Source organism: Petaurus breviceps, unplaced genomic scaffold (genome assembly GCF_028583685.1).
Source record: "Petaurus breviceps papuanus isolate PSGF00001 unplaced genomic scaffold, PetGlider_PUasm1.0 90994, whole genome shotgun sequence".
In the NCBI taxonomy this organism is placed as follows: Eukaryota; Metazoa; Chordata; class Mammalia; order Diprotodontia; family Petauridae; genus Petaurus; species Petaurus breviceps.
In genome coordinates, this window is record NW_027187393.1 from 6615695 (window position 1) to 6637387 (window position 21693).

General features: G+C 48.2%; 2 protein-coding genes across 5 annotated transcripts in view; one reads left to right on the forward strand and one right to left on the reverse strand.

Annotated features, from left to right (window-relative positions):
* ACSS2 (acyl-CoA synthetase short chain family member 2) overlaps positions 1-6026 on the forward strand; it is a 139764-nt gene extending 133738 nt beyond the window's left edge. For 2 of the 4 annotated variants that reach the window (XM_069077532.1, XM_069077533.1), the window contains 12 exons: positions 1451-1588; positions 1678-1848; positions 2038-2171; positions 2528-2660; positions 2734-2790; positions 2977-3057; positions 3338-3446; positions 3668-3736; positions 4338-4514; positions 4654-4728; positions 4869-4891; positions 5618-6026. In XM_069077532.1, coding sequence (XP_068933633.1) covers positions 1451-1588; positions 1678-1848; positions 2038-2171; positions 2528-2660; positions 2734-2790; positions 2977-3057; positions 3338-3446; positions 3668-3736; positions 4338-4514; positions 4654-4728; positions 4869-4891; positions 5618-5788 — 1338 coding nt within the window. In that variant the 3' untranslated portion in view covers positions 5789-6026. Of the gene's footprint in view, positions 1-1450; positions 1589-1677; positions 1849-2037; positions 2172-2527; positions 2661-2733; positions 2791-2976; positions 3058-3337; positions 3447-3667; positions 3737-4337; positions 4515-4653; positions 4729-4868 lie in introns of all 4 variants that reach the window. The other 2 variants (XM_069077534.1, XM_069077535.1) reach the window with 1 other exon arrangement.
* Positions 6027-6531: 505 nt separating this feature from the next.
* GSS (glutathione synthetase) overlaps positions 6532-21693 on the reverse strand; it is a 28261-nt gene continuing 13099 nt past the window's right edge. The window contains exons 3-13 of the mRNA XM_069077537.1: positions 21004-21149; positions 19449-19524; positions 18972-19111; positions 17594-17710; positions 14770-14850; positions 14617-14694; positions 13281-13347; positions 11401-11595; positions 10665-10746; positions 8986-9175; positions 6532-6927 (exon numbers count right to left, since the gene is read on the reverse strand). Of these exons, the coding sequence (XP_068933638.1) occupies positions 6804-6927; positions 8986-9175; positions 10665-10746; positions 11401-11595; positions 13281-13347; positions 14617-14694; positions 14770-14850; positions 17594-17710; positions 18972-19111; positions 19449-19524; positions 21004-21149 (1296 nt within the window). The 3' untranslated portion in view covers positions 6532-6803. The remainder of the gene's footprint in view (positions 6928-8985; positions 9176-10664; positions 10747-11400; positions 11596-13280; positions 13348-14616; positions 14695-14769; positions 14851-17593; positions 17711-18971; positions 19112-19448; positions 19525-21003; positions 21150-21693) is intronic.

Here is a 21693-nt window from a genome sequence, read left to right on the forward strand (position 1 = left end):
CTTGAACAGAAGCTGCTGCGGAGCTAACAAGGCTGAGTGGCATCTGGGCCTTTGGGTGCTGACTGCCTGCTGCTTCTAGTGTTTGTGCATATGCATTCCTGTTCTAAGCTGTGGACACTCATGCATCAACATGTTTGCCTACACTCTGTGTGTGTGTGTGTGTGTGTGTGTGTGTGTGTGTGTGATAAAAGCATATCACCACAGCCTTGGGAGCTGATCCCTGGGGAGCTGGCAGAACCTCCTGGCATGAACCACTGTCCCTGAGAGAAGTGGTTCTGGGTGGGAAGGTAAGCTAAGGAGGAGGCTGGTGCCCTGCCCCACACTGTTACCAGTGAAAATTCTGACCCTGGGAACACTGTCAATTCCATGGTCTTTGTTGGGGGTTCTTCTATCTTCAAGTCCCCATGATTTATGGAGCTCCTGCTAGATGTTCCCTGTGGCCACTGCATTACGGTATTTTCTAGGGGAAGGAGGAAATGTGCTTTCAGCTCTTGAGCTCATTCTGATTGGGGGAATGTCACTAATGCATGGAACTACATATTAATGATCACACACTAGAGGATGGAATTCAGGACTGTGGCTTAGTCTCCAAGCACTGTAGGAAATCTGAGGAGGGAGATGAGTAGCTGGGGTGATCAGAGGTTGCTTCCCAAAGGAGAACTTGAAGGGTTGAAAGGTTTTGGGTGGCAGGGGTATGGTCATGGGAGAAAGGGGAAGTTGTAATAACTCTGGTGGGGGTGTAAGAGAAAATGGAGATTAGTCAGAAGGGGGGAAGCCAATTTGGCTAGAGTGGAGGGCTTGTCAGAGAATCATAGATGAAGCTGGAGCAGGAAAGCGGGGCTGGGTTGTAGAGGACACTGAATATTGAGCAGAGATGCTTGGACTTGACCAAGGAAATGGAGCCACCCGAGGTTCACAGGCAGGGACAGGACATCTGGTCCTGTTTCCCCATCTGCAAAATGGAGGAGCTGTTGGTGACCTCTGAGGGCCTTTTGGCTCTAAATCTGTGCTTTGGAAGGTTAATCTGGCATTATGGGCCACAGAGTGTAGGGACAGGGCCTGAAAATGGGGGAGACCACAAAGGAGGAAGCCATGGCAGCAATCCAGAAAGTTGGTTAAAGGGCTGAATGTAGAATGGTAGTGGCACAAAGGGAGGAGAAGTTAGATTTGAAAGATACTGAAGAGCTAGACAGGCCACCCTCAGGCTATCTCTGGGGTTTTGTGTGAGAAGCTGAATGTGGCCCACCCAGGGCTGAAGTCCAGACTATGCATCTGTGGGACTTGCATACCAACCCCAGGTAGCCCATGAAGGGGACTGGTGCCTTGGCCATTTGGGGAGTCTAAACCTTGGGAATTCCCCTTAGTGAACTCAGGCCAACACCCTTGGGGCGGCTCTCCAAACCACCCTGGATATATTTCTTGTCCTTCCTCCCTCCTCCTGTCCCTCCAGATCCCCTGGAATCAGGGGGTTGACCTGTGGTGGCATGAGATCCTGGGAGATGCAGGGGAGGAGTGTGAACCTGAGTGGTGCGACACAGAGGACCCACTCTTCATCCTTTACACTAGTGGCTCCACTGGCAAGCCCAAGGTCAGTGCTGGGAGGGTGAGGGTTGGGTGGACATGTCAGTAGGAAGGGATGGGGATGTGCCCTAACTCTGCCTCACCCTCCTGCCACAGGGAGTGGTGCACACAATAGGGGGATATATGCTCTACACGGCTACCTCCTTCAAGTATGTCTTTGACTTCCATGAGGATGATGTGTTTTGGTGCACAGCAGACATCGGCTGGATCACTGGGCACTCCTATGTCACCTATGGGCCTCTGGCTAATGGGGCTACAAGTGTCCTGGTGAGACAGGGTGGGCTTTCCATCTTGGGACAAGGGTCAGATCCCAAGGATTCTGGGGAGATGGGCCTGGGTGGTTTTGGACAGGGGCCTCAGAGAGAGGGGTAGAGGCTCTGGTGGGGTAAGGTGTCCCAGTGGGTAGCCCCTGGGGATGGTTGAGGGAACATGGAGTAACATCTTGGTTGGGTGCAGTTTGAGGGGATCCCCACGTACCCTGATGTGAGCCGCTTGTGGAACATTGTGGACAAGTACAAGGTGACCAAGTTCTACACGGCACCCACAGCTATCCGCCTGCTCATGAAGTTTGGGGATGAGCCCGTCACCAAGTAAGGCCCAGCCCCTCATTTCACCTTTACCTTCCTCCTTGGCACCCTGAAGTGACCCTGATGCAGTAGAATTAGTTTTCCTCATTGTAGAGATGGAGTCACTGAGACTAGTCACTTTGCTGTGAAAAGGGAACAAGCCCCTGCCCTGGCTCTGTCACAGAAGGGCAGAGTTGGGAGGCTTTAAAGACCATCAAAGCCACCTTCCTTGTTTTATAAAAGGGGAAACTATTAAGTCATAGCACAGCCACCAGCTGGGGCCCACATCTCCTGATTCTCAATCCAGGGCTCTTCCCACTGGGCGACAGGGGAACTAGTTGGTGTCCCTGGTGCCCAAATCCTTGCTCCTGTCCTCACAGATATAGTCGGGCATCCCTGCGGGTATTAGGGACAGTGGGTGAACCCATTAATCCAGAGGCCTGGCTATGGTACTACCGTGTGGTGGGAGCCCAGCGCTGCTCTATTGTGGATACCTTCTGGCAGACAGAGACAGTGAGTACAGAGATGCCTGGGAAGTTGGGGGGGCTGGGACCTGATGTCAGGACTGACCTCTGACCTCCAACAGGGTGGCCATATGCTGACCCCTCTCCCTGGTGCCACACCCATGAAGCCAGGCTCTGCGGTGAGTGGGGCCAGCCCTCCCCTTAAGCCCCCAGGGAAGAGAATGACTAAGGGGGGAGTGAGAGGTTAAGGAGTAGTTGCTTCCATGAATTCTTTGGGCCCTGGGTTCTTGGGTTTCAGTGGGAAATTGAGGATTCCCTTATCAGTGTCTACCCCTTGCCTACACTGGGTCTGCCTGCACCCCCAGACTTTCCCATTCTTTGGTGTGGCGCCAGCGATCTTGAATGAGTCCGGAGAGGAGCTGGAAGGAGAAGCAGAAGGTTACCTGGTAAGGCTGTGTCTGACGCCTGGGGTGACAGGGGTAGTGTGTAGGACAGACGTAACGTGGATGATTGAGTACAGAGGAAATGGGACTTGGGCAATATTTGATGTGTGACAGGTGACATGGTTCTTTTGGATGATATGTGATAATGTGGCATGGAACGATGATAGTTTATATGTGATTCATGAGACAGGTCACACAAGTAATATCTTCTATAGTATAATGGATAAGTTGGGAGAGTATGACGCTTAACACACATGCCAGATATTCCTTCCCTGCCCTTCAGGTGTTCAAGCAGCCCTGGCCTGGGATTATGCGTACTGTCTATGGGAACCATGAGCGTTTTGAGGCCACCTATTTCCGGAAATTCCCAGGCTATTTTGTAACAGGGGATGGTGAGTTCTCCCACTTCTCCAGCCTCTGACCTCTTACGTCCGAGTCACCCAGAAAAGGCAGGGCTCTCTCCCCTCGTGTCAGGCAGTGTACCTCTCTTGAGATGCTAAGCTGCAGGTCCATCTTCCACTTTCTTCCCTGGGTCTGGGCCCCTGCCTTGGGAGGGCTTCTTTGCCAAGAAAGCTATGGGGTGTGACCCCTTGTGCTTTCGTATACTTTTAAGGTTGTCGTCGGGATAAAGATGGCTATTACTGGATCACAGGCCGGATTGACGACATGCTCAATGTGTCTGGTGAGGGATGCTAACTTGTCTCATCTGACCAGTCGTTTTTTATACCTTTTGTACAAACCTAGCCTCAAGTCTGGGAACACATTTTAGGAGGGATATTGACAAGACGGGACATCCACAAAAAAATCACAGGGATAAGGAAAGAAATCATGACTGATAAAAAAACTGGGGATACTTAGCTTGGAGAAAAGCAGGCTTTAAGTAGAGAGTTGCCTTCAGATATCTGAAGGGCTGGGGTTGACCTGCTCAGCTTAGCCTTGCCAGGCAGAACTAGGACAAGGGTAGAGGTTAAAGGGAACCAGATTTCACCTAAGCCCAGGGCAGAACTTCTGACACTGAGAACCACTCAGAAATGGAGCAGGTGCCCCAGGAGTGAATGAACAGCCTGCTGCCGCTGGCAGCATCCAAGCCGAGGCAGGCTGACCACTCACTGGGGATGCCAGGCCTTGTAAGGTTAGACCAGCAGCCTTGGACCATCATGGTGGCCTTTGTTCAGTGAGGTAAAATGGGCAGCAAATCCAGCATCAGCGTGGGAAGCCGAGGTGCTCTTCTCTGAGGCCCAGAGCAAGACTAGCTGCCCTCTCACAATTCCCATCCTTGCCAGGTCACCTGCTGAGCACAGCAGAAGTGGAGTCGGCACTGGTAGAGCACAAGGCCATTGCCGAAGCAGCGGTGGTCAGCCACCCCCATCCCATAAAGGGCGAGTGTCTCTACTGCTTTGTCACTCTCCGGGAGGGCCATAGCTTCACCCCTACCCTCACTGAGGAGCTCAAGAAGCAGGGTAAGCATCCCTTTTACCCACTGGGGCCAAAGAGTGTGGGCTTGGTCCAGCAAAAAAGCAAGACCTTCCTCCCCTCAAAGCCGCCTCTTGAGTAGTGCCTAGCACAAATTCTCAATAAAGGTTTGCTCCTTGATTACAGTTAGAGAAAAAATCAGCCCTATTGCCACCCCGGATTACATCCAGAATGCACCTGGCCTGCCCAAAACACGGTCAGGTAGGCATGCATCCTTGTTCCGGTGGGTAGTCTGGTGCTGGCCAATGGCAGCGGGAGCCAGGGCCCCCCAGCTGGAGCTGTGGAAGGGGACAGTCAAGGGGAGGGAGCCTGGGGTCACCACAGTCTTTCATGTGCCACAGGGAAGATCATGAGGCGGGTCCTGAGGAAGATCGCACAGAATGACCATGACCTGGGGGACACATCCACCGTGGCTGACCAGTCTGTCATCAGCCATCTTTTCAGCCACCGTTGCCAGACAGTCCTATGAACCAAGGTTCCACCCATAGCTCCTTCTCCAGACATCCCTGCTTGACTGTCCAAAGTTGTGTCCACCTCTCCACCCCTTGCCAACCATCACCCAGGAGTACTAACAGGAGATGTAGCTTGTATCCTAAGGGCCAGATGTGGGGCAGGGCCTAGCACCTTCTGTCCTTGACAGCCAGTGCACAGGACAGGCTGGACCCCTTCCTTTAGGCCTTGCTAGGAGCTGGAGCCTCTGCCAGAGTCAGGTGATGGAGGGGTGTTGGGGGTGGGAAGAGAGTTGGAGCCTTGGGAATGAGGGAAGGTGCTTGGTTCATATTCATCAGGACTGGGTCATAGGCCCTTCCCCAGGAATGCCAGCACTTACCTTAGATCTGTCTTTAGAAATTGTTCCTTATTGACAGTTTGCAAAAGGTGAAAACAAAGAAAAACAAAAGCAAAATCCTGCTCCCCTTACTGGTGGAGGCATCAGGACAGGGAAAGCATGTCCACAAATTCCAGAGGCCACTGACCAGAAACCTATTAGTTTCACCACTTGTAAGAACTGAAACCCTTCCATTTTCTTGGACCCCATTGATGTTTTCTCCCTGGAACAAAAAAACTCAGTGCCCCATGATGTCTCCAGGTCAGGAAGAGTGAGGGGCCATTGCTAGAATTTGTGCTGCTCTCAGGTTTCTTTCCTGCCTCCATAGCACTGTCACTGAGGCTGAAAAATCCCTCAAGCCTTATGGTTGTAGGAATAAAGTCTCTAAAATGGAGGGGACAGATATTCTTTCTTTTAGACTTCAAAAGTCCTTGAAATGCAACTGTATCATCACACACCAGTGACTGAGTCTGCCCAGGGCCCTCCAAAGCAGCATTCTTAACCTGGGGTTCACAGATTCCCCCAAGGGATCTATGGATAAATTTTAGGGGATCTGTGAACACGGATGAGAAAAAAGTAATTCCATCTTTGTTTCACTATTTTTGTTTTTCAGTCATTCCAGTTGTGTCTGTGACTCCATTTCGGTTTTTTTTGGTAAAGATACTAGAGTGGTTTGCTGTTTCCTTCTCTGGCAAACTTTACAGATGAGGAACTGAGGCACACAGGTTTAAGTGACTTGCCAAAGGTCACAGTTAACAAGTATCTGAAGCTGGATTTGAACTCAGGAACATGAGTCTTCCTGATTCCAAGCTAGTACTCTGTACTAGTACTCTGTTCCAAGCTAGTACACTGTACCACCCAGCTGTCCTGTTTCACTATATCTGGTTTCCTTTGTAATTCTAAGTACTTTGCACATTTAAAACATTGAAAAGTGGTCCTTGACACCAAAAAGGCTAAGAACCCCTGCCGTAACCTGTGGGCAAAGCTCATTCATAACTCTTGGTAGGCCTTGGCCATATCAAAAATGCTCTGAGTTTGAGGGTTGATCCTTTTGGGCTAAAGAATGGTGGCTACTTATGACTACTGCTACTCAGGCTCATATGAAATCAAGAAAATGTCTGCTTTGAGCCTGGGTTGGAGAGAACTCCACAGGAACAATATTACACCAGGAACACAGCTTTAATCAATGCATCTTTATTGAGGGGTGGGGAGCTAATCCATTCCAGGCTGAGGTCTGGCCTCTGCAGAGGGGAGAGGCGAGGCAGGCCTCTGATCCCACTGGGTTTCAAGGGCCTAAGGTTCAGGGAAAAAAGTTTCCTGCTGCTTTTCTGGTCATCTGAAAGCAATCTAAGCTGTGAGAAGGAGGGGAAATCTGAAGAAAGCGGGAGAATCCAAGGCCATTCACTAGCTCCACCCTGCATACACATGGGCCCAAGTCTACACCAGTCCCTCACACTGGATAGGGGTTGTCTAGGACAGCTACTCCAGCAGCTACCCCACCATCGGCATGTTTCGTGGATTTGGTGCGGAGAAGGTGGCCCACATGCTTGTTCATCAGCATTGTCTTCCCTTGCCTATAGAGGGAGAGGAAGAAATGCTTGTTGGCAGGAAACCAACAGGCACAGGAGGAAGGGTGGGGGAATGTGTGCCGGGGAGGGGGAAGGGTCTAGTTCCACAGGGAGCAGTGAGATTAGGAGTAAAGACATCTGGTTCTTTCTTGTTCTTTGGTGAAGTCCTCAGCTTTCCCTTTAATCACCTAAGAAGACCAGCCCTGATGCTAACCCTAGCCACCTTTCTTTCACCACCAACTCCCTTTAAGATTTCCTCTTCAAACCTATCATGGTTTTTTTTTTTCAAACCCTTCCCCCATCCTCTTGCTGAGAACCTTGCCTCATGTTTTACTAAAAAAACAAAAAAATGGAGGCCACTCATCAAGAGCTCTCTCCTGTCCCCCCCACCTCCTCATCTCACATCACCCAGAAGCCTTCTTCCACTATATGCTCCTTCACCCCCATCTCACATGAAGAGGTGGCTTTTCTTTAAAGGCCTCATCATGTGCACAAATGATCCCATTCCATCCCATCATCTCCCTCGGGATTGTCCCCTCCATCATCCCCACTCCCTTACCAGTCTCTCCTTGTCTGCTGGCTACTTCTCCGCTGCCTACAAACATGCCTTTGTAGCAGCCACAGAAAACCTTCGCTTGATTTGTTCATCTCCACTAGCCCTCATGCCACACCTCTTCTCCCTTTTGTGGCTAAACTCCTTGAGAAGGCCTTCTGCAATGGGTGTCTCCACTTCCTTTCCTCTCACTCTCTTTAGCTCTCTACATTCTGGCTTCTGACCTCATCATTCAACCCAAACTGCTCTCTGAAATTATTAATGATCTCTTAAATGCCAGACGCAGCAGCCTTTTCTCAGGCCTCATCCTTCTTGACTCTATTTTTTAATAGGTAGTGACAACTACCTATTAGACATTTCGAACAGGGTGTCCTGTAGACGTTTTAAATTCAACACGTCTAAAACAACTCATCCTGACTTCTCTCCCCCTTTCTGAGCTTCCCTGTCATTGTCAGGAGCACCACCATCCTCCCATTCACCCAAACTCTCAAGCAATGTGTCATCCTCCACTCCTCACTCTCACCCCCCAACTCCCCATATCCAATCTGTGGCCGAGTCCTATCAAAATTTTACCATTCTGAAAGACATTCCCTTCTGATATTGCCACCACCCTGGTGCCTCTCACTACCCTCATCACCTAATGCCTGAACAAAAGAAAAAAAAAAGCAAAAGCCACCAGCTTGCCTCCGGCCTCTCCCCATCTCCAGTCTATCCACTCTGTTGTCAAATTAATCTCCCCCACCCCTCCCCTCCATTCAGTAAACTCCGGTGACTCCCTATCATCTCTAGGATCAGATATCAAATCCTGTGTTTGGTGTGTTCACAACCTTCACAACCTGACCCATCCTACCTTTCCAGGTTTTTTACTTAGTCCCTTCCACACAAGTCTGTGATCCAGTGACAACGGCCTGTTCCTCATACCAATTGCTCCTCCAAATTCTAGGCATTTTCACTGGCTGTCCCCCATGCTTGGAATCCTCTCCCTTCTCATGAGTCCTCATCCTTTGACTTTCCTAGCCAAAATCTTTTATGAGAAGCCTTTCCTCTTCCCCCTTAATGTTAATGCCTTCCCACTATTGTCTCCAATTGTCCTGTATATAGCTTGTTTCTTACATGGTTGTTTTCATGCTGTCTCTCCATTAGACTGTGAGCTCCTTGAGAGCTGGGGCTCTTTTATCTTTGTAACCTCAGTGCCTGGTACATAGTAGAAGCCTAATAAATGTTGACCGACTGACTGACTGATGGCCGCACTTTCTGGAAGGGCAGAACAAGGAGTTCCCCCATGTCCCAAGACCCCAGAAGTACCTTTTATCCCTACTCATGCCACTTTTACCTACCTGGTGGCCTGGGCCTGCCAAGAATTTTTTGAAGAAACAGAATGACTCCTGACTGGAAAGCAGGACATTAAAATTGTGCACCAATAGTGCACTACTGCACACGAGGCTAGGCTCCAGCTCTGGTCTTCCTATGTCCATGGACGTATGTGGGGATAAGCCTTCATCCTGGCTCACCTGACATAAACACCAAAGATACCCAGCTCTGAAATGCACTGGCTCGTCCGTGCAGGGACCCCGGCTTGCAAGAGACAGTTCCCAAAGGGCTCAGGCTCAATCTTCTCCATGAGAATGTAGGAAGCTCTCTTCTCACTGGCCTTCAGCTGCTCCAGGGTTTGTGCTATCTCCTCCCCATACAGGTTGTTTCCTGAAACAGACCACCCCAAAGCCAGTCACTCCAGGGACCCCAATGGCTCCATTACCCTGTCTCCATACTGCTGGGCACTCGGGCCCTATCAGGTATTCTCCAGCTGCTGCAAAGCAAGGAGGGGCCAAACTGAGCAAGTTCAGCTCCTACCTGATTACTTAGCTTACTGGGGCTGGGCATCCTATCATTTCAACCTAGGAAGGCTACCCTAATGGCTATGGGGGTTGGGTGGAAGCGGGAATAATGACAGGCACTACTTTCCTAGTTATGGAGACACAGGCAGGATGAGAAAGGCCCTTCGATAGTATCCTTGACACATGCTCATCCAACCTTTGTTTAAACACTTTTCATAAGCTCAGCATCTCCTAGGGCAGTTCCTTCCAGTGTTAAACAGTTCTAATTATTTAAAAGTTCTTAGCATCCAGTAACTTCCCCCATCCTCTCTCTAGGACAACCTCTCATCTGACAAACCTTTAGATACTTAAAGACAGTGACTTAAAGACAATGAAAAGACTCCTAAGTCTTTTCCAGGTATAAATCTTTTCAATTCTCCTTCATGCAACTCCACCTCTGACCTAGCTCTGACAGTTCCCCCATCTGTAGCGTGGAGGATATCTGAGACCGTGCCCTAATGGTGAGGTCCAATGAGGTAAGGCATGTCAAACGTTCTGCAAACTTTAAAGCACTCCACTACTCTTCCTCCTCTGTGGTCTCCAGTACCTCCAACATTCTGATCACCTTCCTCTGGCCATGGATGTAGTCTGTCAGTGTCCTTAAAATATGGTCCCTAGAGTTGGAGTCAATGCTAATTAAATCACCAGGATGGAGGCCTAACAGCCCTGAACATGATGTATCTGTTCAAGAACCTGAAGGTCTCAACTGCTTTGGTGGCTGCTTGCAGATGCTGGGCTTGTGGTTCCCTGCTACCTAAAGAACAGGGGATGACCTGCCTGGCATCTACAAAATCATCCCATGGATGGCTTGTTCCCTGGCACTGGGAGAACCCTTTGAAACTCACAAGAAGTAAATGTAGGACAAGTACAAGTGAACAGAAATCCTAGGGAACTCATTCCCCCAAGAGACAGTCTAGGCCAAAGGTATCAATATTTAAATTAATCCCCAAATGGCAAACACATAAGGGGTTCTATTAAGACTAATTAGAATGTTTGGGTGATGTCAAAACTTCAGGTGACATCAGGGAGAATGGTGACCAGCCTCTGGCTAGAGGGACCAGAATTGTCCTAGCAGCCAGAGAAAGCCTCCATCTTTTGGGAACGTGGCTGTGTTTGGGAACATGTGTGGTAAGGTTTGGCCTCTCCTTGTATCAGCAAGAGGAAGGGAACAAGGTCCCAGGATGTGACCCCTAAGGCATGGTGTGGGGGTGCTGCTGGGGAAGGGGGAGGGAGTCAGTACTGGTTAAGGCCTGAGGTCCCACTGCCTGCTTCCCTTGCTGGAACATCCTAGAGAAAGAGGGACACTGGCCACCTACCTCCACCCTCCCTTTGGGGCTTCAGGACAAATCGGTCTGGGGCAGCGATGGCCTCCATGATAGCACGGTCACCTTCTTCGCCCTGGCATGAGGCAACGGACCCATCATTGGCAGCTGTGGTGTATGGTTCTAATGTGGGGGTGGGGGCCTGGCCAACACTAAGCCAAATAGCAAACATGGTTGGGAGAAAAGCCCAGAACACATACTGGCACTGGGCCACCTGAGGTCAAAGTGGTCAGGAATAGAGGAAAGCCAGGACTAGTTCCTTGGGCTAGCTTAGAGCTGCCTCTTGTTCTTCCTGAGACAAGGCAGAGAGATGAGCTTCATGAGGATGGCCCCTCCTCTCCAAGCACTGGCACTAGCAGGGGCCCACTGCTCTATGCAACAGGCACAGAAATAGCAACAGCTGCAGAAATTCACCATCTTCACTGAGCAGGGGTGACCCTGACTTAGCCCTGCCCCCCTCACAGACTGAGACTGACCTCGGCCACAGCTCCCAGACTCCTTCTCACATAGCTGGGCTGTCCTACCAAGAGGTCAGCCCTGACTTACAGCACTAAAAGGGTCTGACCCTGACTAGAGTCCCTTGTCTGCTAAGGAATTTGTCACAAATCCTACCCCAAACAACACAGCTTTCCCCACCAGATCTTCCTCCTCCTTGGGGCCAATTCCCTCTTAGGAGAGAGAACAGACTGGAGGGCTCCCATGAGATAAGGTACTGTGGGCGACTATTTACCATGTCCAAGGAGTAGAGGCCTGCGAATGTGGCCCGGAGGCGGGCCACAGCTTCTGGCTGGTCTGGTAACAAGGTCTCCAGCACCCCTGGGCGGCTCAGCTCCTGCTGGACCTTCTTGGTCCCGACCAACTGAGTGGCTATATCTGGGCACTTAACAGCACACGACCTTTCCAGGAGTAAGCGTGCTTCCCAATTCTGCAGCAAGAAGGGAAGAGAGTGTTCTAAGCTCCCCACTGTCCATCCCAGACCGTCGTGATGGGGCAGCTGCTTTGGCTTCACATCCAAGACAACTGGGGAGCCTGCCCCAGCCTCCAGAAGCAACACAGCACAAATATTTTATGGACTTGGAGATGCTTTGACAGAATCAAGAATATAAGAATTAGCAGGACCTTGTTAGAGTTAGTTTAATCTCTCCTCTATTTCCATCTTTCTGTCATGGGCTATCCCAGCAACAACCCCCTCTCCACATTCAGTCCTCTCAAACATAACAATTACACTGGCATTTCAATTGGCATGGTCTATCTTCCAGGCAGGCAGTCACCGGCACACAGACCAGACACAGAGCCTTTGAGAAGGTTTCTCTCACTGATTCTGTCACTCAGACCGGACATCTCTCTGAGTGTCTCTCATCATCTCTCATCATCCCGAGTGCCTGGCTTCCTTGGCATGGAATGTACGTAGCTCTCTAAGGAGTCACCCTTTCCCAGTCTGTTCCCTGAGGAACTTTTCTTTACCAGACAAAAAATCTTTAGGCATACTCTTCCCTCTGGGCCCAGGCCTGGCTTTCCCTGGCCTCCTGCCCAGCGTACTTCCCATTCTCTAGACAGTGTGATCCAGTCAGAAGTGGAGGTAAAGACATTTCATTTGGTTTTCCCCTCCCTCTATTTATCCCCCAACAATGTATTTATTCAATGTATCCAGAAGGCCCCAGGTAATCCTGTGACAAGCTGCAGGCCTATCATCCTGACTTTCTCATCCTCTAACCCTGACAGCCTCCAGTCTATTTTCTTTTTTCTTTTTGGAGGGCAATTGGGGCTAAGTGACTTGCCCAAACTCACACGGCTAGTAAGTGTGTCAAGTGTTTGAGGCCGCATTTGAACTCAGGTCCTCCTGACTCCAGGGCCGGTGCTCTATTCACCGTGCCACCTAGCCGCCCCAGCCTCCAGTCTAAGGGCAGGGTTTCCTAACTTTTTCATGCACTCACAAAATATCAGGTCTGGAAGGAGCTTTAAAGATCCTACAATCCAACTGCCTAGTTTTGGAGGAGAAAACCAAGGTCTAGAAAGGGGAAGGTATTTGCCTAATGTCACAGAGCAAGCTGGTGAAAGAACTAAAATGACAACCCAGGGCCTGAGCTCCTCTGTATGGCAAGCCCTCAGTTGTATGTCTTGTCACTTGCAGTATTATCTGCTATTAGCCTGGGCCTATCTAATATTCACTGTGACCCATGACCCATTCGGTGGTATGTCTATAAATATGAACCACAGTGTGCCTGGAGAGAAATGAATCCCACCACTGCCTCAAGTGGCCACAGAAGAGGGGCAGAGGACTCTGAGAAGACTGCATATACCTCCGATACTGAAGGGGGAAGTTGAAGAAGAGAGGGGCAGCTGCTCCAAAGGGGTGTGGAGGAGGTGCTGTGAACCCCTGAAGCTTCATAGTCAGGGAAACAGAGGGAAGAAAGAAGTTATTTTAGAAGAGGAAGCAAAAGGGCAGGGGAAGCACAAGAAAAGCCAAGTGGCTTTTAGGACATAGAAGAGCCCCAGGAGGAGGCCCCCTGGGGCCAGAACCCCAGGCCAGTGTGAGGCTGACGTTAGGTCTCTGGGATGCAGTGGTATGTTCCTGGGAACAAAACAGTGTTTTAAATCCAAAATACCAACCTGGGGGCTGTACTGACTGGGCATGTAGCCGTCACGGAAGTAAACTACAGCAATCTCCTGGCCATCCCTGGAACACAATATAAAGAAATATTTTTATATTAATGGGTAATGGTAGTTAAATGATTGAATTAAATGCAACCTATGTCTTATGTATCAAAAAGAGTCTGGCTCCTTAAGAAAGCTAGGTGGCAGTGTCATTTACAGAGCAAAAGCCTGGCTAGGAGTTAACTGGAACCAGTCTAGGTAAACTCACATGACATTACATGTCTCCCACTACAAAAGGCACAGGTAAACTAGAGAAAGGAGGCTTGCTTCAGGCTAGTGCAGGTGAGCTAGTCTAAGAAGAGAAAAGAAGAAACAGAATGCATCAAGAACTATGGGGAAAAAACCAAACACCAAACACGTCAGGTAACTCCAAGGCACTGTGCCACTCTTAACTGAGCAGTAACACATCGTGAGGGTATGACAAGGTGCTGGGACTTTAATTACCTAAAGGACCTTGGACTAGTCTGAGATGGATGAATTGTCACAGTTCTGTTTAAAAGAGACAAAGTACAACCTTCTGCACTTGGAAGGATTTTTTTTTTCTTTTCCTTTGCTGTTTGGTTTCTCCATTTAAGCTGATAAATGACAAAAGTGATTCATTTCAGTTCAACAAATTGCTTTCCATATACAAAGATACTAAGATGGACACTGGGGATAAAGAAGAAAGGCAACACAAGCCACATCTTCCAAGAGCTTATGGTTCAATAGGACAGATGATGCGCACACAAGCGAACATTACATAAAGGAGAATGGGGGAAAAACAGAGAGCCAGACAATGTGCCAAAGGAACAAAGAGAGGGAGAGATCAGCTGTAGTTCTGTCACAATAAATGCGTATTCTTGGTATAAAAACTCTGGTATAGGATTACTTTAGGGAACTCCTTAGGGATTTGTGGCTTCCCACTCTGAGCAGGGCATAGTTCAGGGAGGAACTAAGTAGCCTCTTAGAAGACCTGCTCTGTTACATCCTTCATTGGACTGGGTGTCAGCTCCCTTTCCCCCCTTCCTTTTGCATGACTGCTGAGACATGGAAGACAAGAGACAGAATGTGGGAGCCCATGTGGTATGTATAGCTTTGGTGGGGTCAGGGAGGGCAGTGCTAAGGGACGTGCTCATTTATGGGCCAGAATACAGTTGTTAGCATTATTGTCCAACCCATCGGAAACCCACTGTCTTTGACTGGATGCTACTGTGGCTAGCACGCTCTTTCCTACAGAGGGTGGAGGGGATGTGGCTTTTCCAGAGTCCTCTTCACCTTTCCCCCTCAGGAAGCAACCCACCTAAGAACTTACACAAACAACTTCCGGTCTTGGGCCAAAGATCCTGTTTGAGCAACATCTTCAAAACTTCGCCGAATAACATGGATGTTCCTGAAAGAAGGCACAGGTCACTAGGAGGAGCCCTGGATTGTTGATGCAGGAAAGGTCCAAAGGGGTCACACTTACCTGGCTAATAGGTCATGTTCTATGTAGTGCTGGTCATACACATTTCTTTCCTCTTTCTGAGCAATGACAAGAACCAGAGCCCTACAAAAGGACAGTGAAGTTCACAGATTCCATTTTCCTCTTGTTATACCTCTCCAATACTTAAGAGGTGAGTTAACTTCCCAAACTGAGACATATCTTTCAACTCATCCAGAGTTCTACACATAAAGCTTCTCAACATATCGTCATCAGGAGCGTCTCAATATCTGTTGAGGCTAAGACCCAAACAGTTATTCCACAGAGACGGGGAAGGTCAGGTCCTTGTGTTACTTGCACATCACCTGGGGGATGGGAAGGGAGGGAGGGTGCACAAGTGGCACATCTACAGTGCGGGCTCCCTAGGGATAGGTTCTTCCCAGGGTGAGAGAGAAATTAAAAAAGAGTGAGGTTGAGTCTTCCAGCTGCCTCAAGAGCTCCAGTGGCCCCAGGGTGACTGCTTGTTCATTTGCCTAGATCAGGGATGGGGACCCTGTGGCCTCGAGGCTATATGTGGCCCTCTTAGGTCCTCAGGGGTAACCCTTTGACTGAATCCAAACTTCTCAGAACAAATTCCCTTAATAAAAGGATTTGTTCTGTAAAACTTGGACTCAGTCAAAAGGCCACACCCAAGAACCTGGAGGGTCACATGTGGCCTCGAGGTCTGAAGGTTCCCCACCTCTTGCCTAGATCCTGACCCCTGGATGCTCAGTGTTTTAGACTGGGTTGTCTTGTTTCCTCTAATTCCTGATACCTACTGTTTGACTTCTGAAACTGTATTATTTGCCTGAACCTATGGGACTCTTCTTAGCTGATTCTCCTGGATTTCAAATCTAGGCCCTCCTGATTTAGTCACTATCCAAGACCTGGTGTAAGACAGAGTGTTACCCTAATGGAAGGCCCAGGGATAGGCACCCAAGAAAGTGAAAACAAGAAGGTTACTATCTACTCCATCCTGTGACAGTCCCAAAGACTGGCCACAGCAGTTTACCTGACAGCCAGGATGAACTGTAGATATGCTTAACAATATGTTCTCTGGCCACGGTGAGAACTGGGCTTCCCTCTTTTTAGAAGGGGGCAAAGGCTGGAGGTCTCATGGGTTATATAATGCAGACATGTAGGCTGGGTAAACCAGCATGCCTTCTCATCTAACCAAAAAAAAACCATTCTAGCTGTGGAGATCATTGGCAGGTAGTGGAAAACATACAAAAAACAGAGAGGAATGGGAAATGAGGAGAGAAATAAGATAAGAGGGGCATATGGAAGAGAGAAGACAGCCTGTTGAGGGCAGTAGGCTGCCTACCTCCCCTCTACAAAGTACTGTTCTCTCAATAGGTGAGTGCTCTTTTATGGAACCAGACAAAGAATGCAAATAAGGGCTGCCCCAGCAGAGAGTTTATGCAAACAAATCTTCTCACTCATGCTTTCTGCTGCCCTTGTCCCCTTATTAGAAGGACAAATAGCACAACCCCCAAATTCCCGGGCTCCTTTTTCTTTTGTCCGAGACTCTAAAAATATGATTTAATAAATTCTTCTATAGGACAGATTATTCTTAAAGGTCACTTCACCAACAGGAGCCCGAATTTCCTCAAGTGTTAGAGAGGGCCTCATGAACAATAATAATGGTAATTGTAGTATCAGCCTTTGATCTTTTAATCGTTCTTGTCCAAAGATCATCAGTAGCCAACTCAGTAAATACTCACACAATGTTTGGCAACCTAAGTGGTCTGGAACATACATAAGAACCAAATGAAAAAACAAAGTAATTCAAAATAAGTATCCAAAACAAACATCAAAAGTTCAGGCATTAAGGCTTCTAGGGAAGCCCTTCAGCCCTCATTCAGGATCTTTCTACTCTTAGTTTGTACATAATTCTAATGAACTTGGATTTCTGGCTTGCCACAGCAGATTGAAAGCAACAAACTCTAAAGGCATGGATTCTATATGCAGTTACAGTCAAACAGAACTATTATAAAAAGTAAACAAGATGTTATGGAACCCAGAAGTCTTGGGAAAATTTGGTGCAGGGACTAGAACTGAATAGTTACACTTATACCTTGAAAGGAAAAGAGGGCAGGTGTTCTGCTTTGACTGACTTTGAATCACAATTATGTGGGGTCAAGGTGGGAGTGGAACAAGACAAACTGAGATGGGTCATGGGAGTTTGCTAGCAGGTTACGAGAGGCGAAATACCAGTTAATGGCTGTAAATGGAATATTCAGTTCATAAAAACTGAAGAGGCCTCAAGAGTCATCTGGTCCAATCCTATCTGAAAAAGAACTCTTTCTACAACAAACTCCACAAATGTCCAGAGCTCCAGCCTCTGCTTAAAGACCTTCAGGGAGGGGGAGCCCATTGAGTTTCTTTGGACAACTCCCAGTATTAAAAAGTTTTCCTTCAGCCAGAGCTTTGATCTGCCTCTGTGCACCTTCCACCCAGTTTCTACCCTCTGGGGTTAAACAGAACAAGTCTAATCCATCTTCTGCAGACCAGCCCTTCAAATATCTGAAGACAGTTACATCTTCTCTTCTCCAGACAAACATTCTCATTTCCTTCCAAAGATTCTCATCGCATAATCTCAAAGCTAGACGCCATTTTGGTTACCTTCCTCCTGCTCATCCATGTTCCTGCTCAAATGCAATACTCAGGAGTGAAGGCTTTGTTCCACGCCTGGCCCACCCGGAACAGAGCACAGAGAGCAGACTAGTGCTAGTCCCAGAACCGTTCCCTGGAGATGTGACATAGACGAGCGGCTGCTGTCTGCAGCTGCCATCTTCACCAAACCACTGCCTCCCTCCCTTGTCCTTACTTGGGTGAACCGTAGAGTTCCCATGCTTTGGCAATGCCCAGGGCCAGCCCCTTGCTGGGATTGTTGGAGAGGATACTGGCAGCTTCCTTAGTTTTTCCCAGGACATTAAGGATATACCTGTAGGAGGGAAGACAAGGGTCATAGGATGGGCCCGGGGAACACTGGAGGGTCTGCTTCTTACTCACTAGTCACTCTCCTAGCAGCACTGCTACATCCCGGCCATCTGCTGAGCAACTCAAAGCATTTTAGAAAGACAATCATCCAGTCCAGGACGCACCGGGGGTCCCACCTTGTCCAGAGTCTTCCCCAGCAATTCCTGAAGAGAGAGCTACCTCACTGTTTATACCACACACATCAGCGGATCATATGCTATCTTGTATGAAATGAGACTATCATACATTTGCTTATTTTTTTAAAAAACCAATTATGTCAGAATTCATCCATCCACATGAGTGTTATTGTGCAAAGAAGTTCCCTGGGAAGCATCAAAATGATTTCAGTGAGGCCACCGCTGCTTTGGAAGATACTTTTGGAGAGAGTTCAAAGTCCTTCCTTTTGGAACAACTTTAACAGTGGCAAATCTCTGTTTTGCAAAGGTAGAAAGAGTCCAAAAATATGATAAGTGGAGTCTACCAAAGAAGGTGGATCAATCATTACTATTTAGGGATAGAAACAAGCTGTGGTTATACAGTAATCCAACAAGAGAATGCATATAAAGTATTTTGCAAACTTTGGAATGCTCTGTAAATGTCAGCTGCATTTATAACTTAAGTAATGAGGCTGATTCTCTCATTAGATGGCTTGTAACCTAACACTGAAGGCAGTTTCTAAGGAAGATTTTTTCAAGAATGTTTTGAGTTGAAATAAATGAACAGCCTCCTCTGGGAGCCACTGTGCTTACAGAACAACACTCCTTTTGGTGTGGGTGTTTGGCAGATCAGGAGGGCTATCAGTCTTCTTGCTGATGTACTGCACAACATCTTAAATCTGCTTTGTGTTTAGTTTTCCCCAGGTAGACCACAAGCTCCCTGAGGTCAGGGGCGGTGGCTTCTCTTGTACTTCCACGGGGCCTCGAACAGGGCTATGCATAGAGTGGTTCTCTCAAAACACACTTGTGGAAATGAATTGAATCCTGAAAATTTCATTCAAAGGTATAAAGAGAGGGTAAGGAGCTGGATATACCGAAGCCCAGGCCTGTCTTTGTCAGCCAAGGTTGTGTTCTTCTCCCCCAGGTGTGACTGAAACTCTCTCATTATAGCCAGTGCTCTCTGCCTACAGCAGGTTGGGTCTTACAGCCCTTTGTGGATGGAGACATCTTAGGTCTGCCTCGTGGCCTGAGAAAGTCTGGCCTAGAAGTGGCTGCATATCAAGGGCTCACCGATGCACAGCTGGGGTCTTGGAGGAGAGGCCCCCAAAGCTGGCAGAAATGGTGTTGATCTCGATTTGTTTCAGGACCGGGGGGCCAGCTGCACTGCGGTTAAACATGTAATCAGAGCGATTCAGTCCTAGAAACACCGTCTGCAGGAGGGAAAACAAAACGTGGAGGGTGGCCGTCACCAGGGATCTGTGTGGGCACTGTCAGTAAGCAGGGGACTCAGACCTGTTTCCATGGGGGGAAAAGTTTCCTGGGCTGCATCACTATAGGACAGCTCTCAGAGAATCTACCAGAGACCCCATGGGAGCTCATTAACACTTTGCAAATCCAATGAGACAGTTTTATCTGTTCCTCCCTGTCATCTCTACCAGATAAATTCAAATGAGCTCCAGAACCCCACAAAATGCTTTAGAGGAAAAGAGAAGAGTCTCCAGAGGCCACGCCTGGTAGTGCATGGGGTGGGGAGGGGGGGGAAGTTACCTGGGCAATGCCCTCTTTCTGGACTTGTTTGTAGATGCTAAAGAGCTGAGCGATGAAGTCATCTATTTTAATGGTGCTAGAAGAAGAAGAAGCAGAAAGCAGTCACTCACCACAGAGCAAACATCAACCATGGCCTTTTTCCTCTTTCCACCAATCCTTCCCTGAGGGAGGTCTCTCCATACAAAGAGTCTGAGTCTCAGGTTGTATATCTGAGGCAGTCAGAAGAAAAAGCTATCCCTGTCCTGCTGCACCTTGGAAAGGGCTCAGGAAGAATGATGTTGGATGATGATGATGATGATAGCTAGCATTTATATAGCACTTTAAGGTTTGCAAAGGGCTTCACAAATGCTATCTTCTCTAATTCTCATAAACACTGTGAGAAATACAGATGAAGAGGTGGACAGAGAGATTAAGTGACTTGCCCAGGGTCATAAAACTAATAAATGTCTGAGGGCAGATTTGAACTCAAATCTCTTCCTGAATCTAGGCCCAACATTCTAGCCACTTTACTGCCTGGCTGTCCCTAGCAAGGACCTGTGGATAAAACTAAGTTTCTTGTATCATCAGAGAAAAAACGACTTTTCCAAATAATCTCCAGGCCTAGTTCACATGTTCCTCCATGGTTACTCAGCTGAGATAGAGAAAAGAGACAGAAGAACAGAGCCTAGTTTATCATCTACTAGAAACCCACTGCCCCCAGCCAGGCTGGAGACTTTGCAGACTACTCTCTTGTGAAAAATCCTAACCTAGAGCTCAGGGAAATAAAAATGTCCTAAGTGCCCTTAGAGGCAGAGAGAGGTAACCCTTGCCTCCATGAAGGGGACATTATTTTGCTTATATGAACTCTTAATACCTGCCTAGACTTCAGCTTCCTGGAACCTGAATAGTACAAGAGAGTAAAGGTGGTAGAAAGAGTGAGTCAAATCGGGCCTTGGACACTTAACACGTATTAGCCATATGACCTTGGGTAAATCACTTAACCCCAATTGCCCTGCCTTCCCCCCCAAAAAAGGAATGACTTAGGGAAGCAGGAACAAGTAGAGAAGAGGAAAACTATTATAACAAGAATGGCCCACATTAACAATGGTGGAAATACATTTCTATCTATCTAAAGGCTACAGGTCATAAATTGTACAAGGTCAGACCACCTGAGCTTTGGGGAATGAAGACAGGTTCCTTCCTTCTGCCTCTCAGGAGAAAAAGAGAGACTTATAGGAGAAAAAAGGTCAGCTGCTCTTGGAGTTGTGACAGATTACACATGAACCTTGGGGGTGGGCAGGCATGGGCCTGGGTTGTACTCAAGTGGGGCAGGCTATGTAAAGCAGCAGCAGGGAGAGCAGAAGTCAACAAACCAGAGCATTCTTTAACTGGAGTTAAGTTTGGCAAATATAGTTGAAAATGTGGTTATGTCACTCACACCCAACCTGATTCCAAATGGAAATGCCAGACTTCAAAACAAGAAGTCAGTAGCCCTAGTGAAGTCACAGGCCCCACCCTGATGCCCCGCACATCTCCCTTCCCTGGCTTCCATGTCTCCCACCTAGAAGCCCTATACCTGGAGAGAGTCTGTTCCAAGAAGGCTGAATCCTGGCTGACTGTGTCCACAAGGAGGTTGAAGTCCACTTGTACTGAATAGGCTTGCTCCAGAAGCTCTCTGGGTACTGAGGAGGGGAACAATGTGAAGGGGGCATAACTTACAATCTAAATAGGGAAAGATGACAGAAGACAAAACAACTTATTAGCCTTTCTACACACATGCATATGATGCAGGTTGCAGGAGTGTCTTATGCATAAGTAGGACCCCACACCATGCCAAGACCTTTCCAAGTTCTAGTTTTCTGATCAATGGAAACAGTTCTGTGGGTCTATAATAACGTATTCCAGCTAGTCGGTCCAAATTGGAGACAATTCACATATACTAAAAACCACTGCCACATCTCTCGATTTCTGTTTCTGAACTGTCAGGCCCTGGTCCATTGAGGTGCTGGCCTTTTAAGATCCTGAAATAGAATCAATGACCACAAACTCCTAAGTCTTCACACCTACAGTGGACTCCAAATTGAGAACTGTGGCTTGATCCCAAGGTATAACAAACAGAGGGAGGGAAGATAATAAACAAGTGTGGTCTTTTCTCCAACACAATCATACCATCTCTGTTCAATATCCTTTCCCTTTGCTTGCTCCTATAGCAGGTCTGCACTGGCTGCAAGAGGCATACCCTCCTCACAATGGCAAAAATATACCC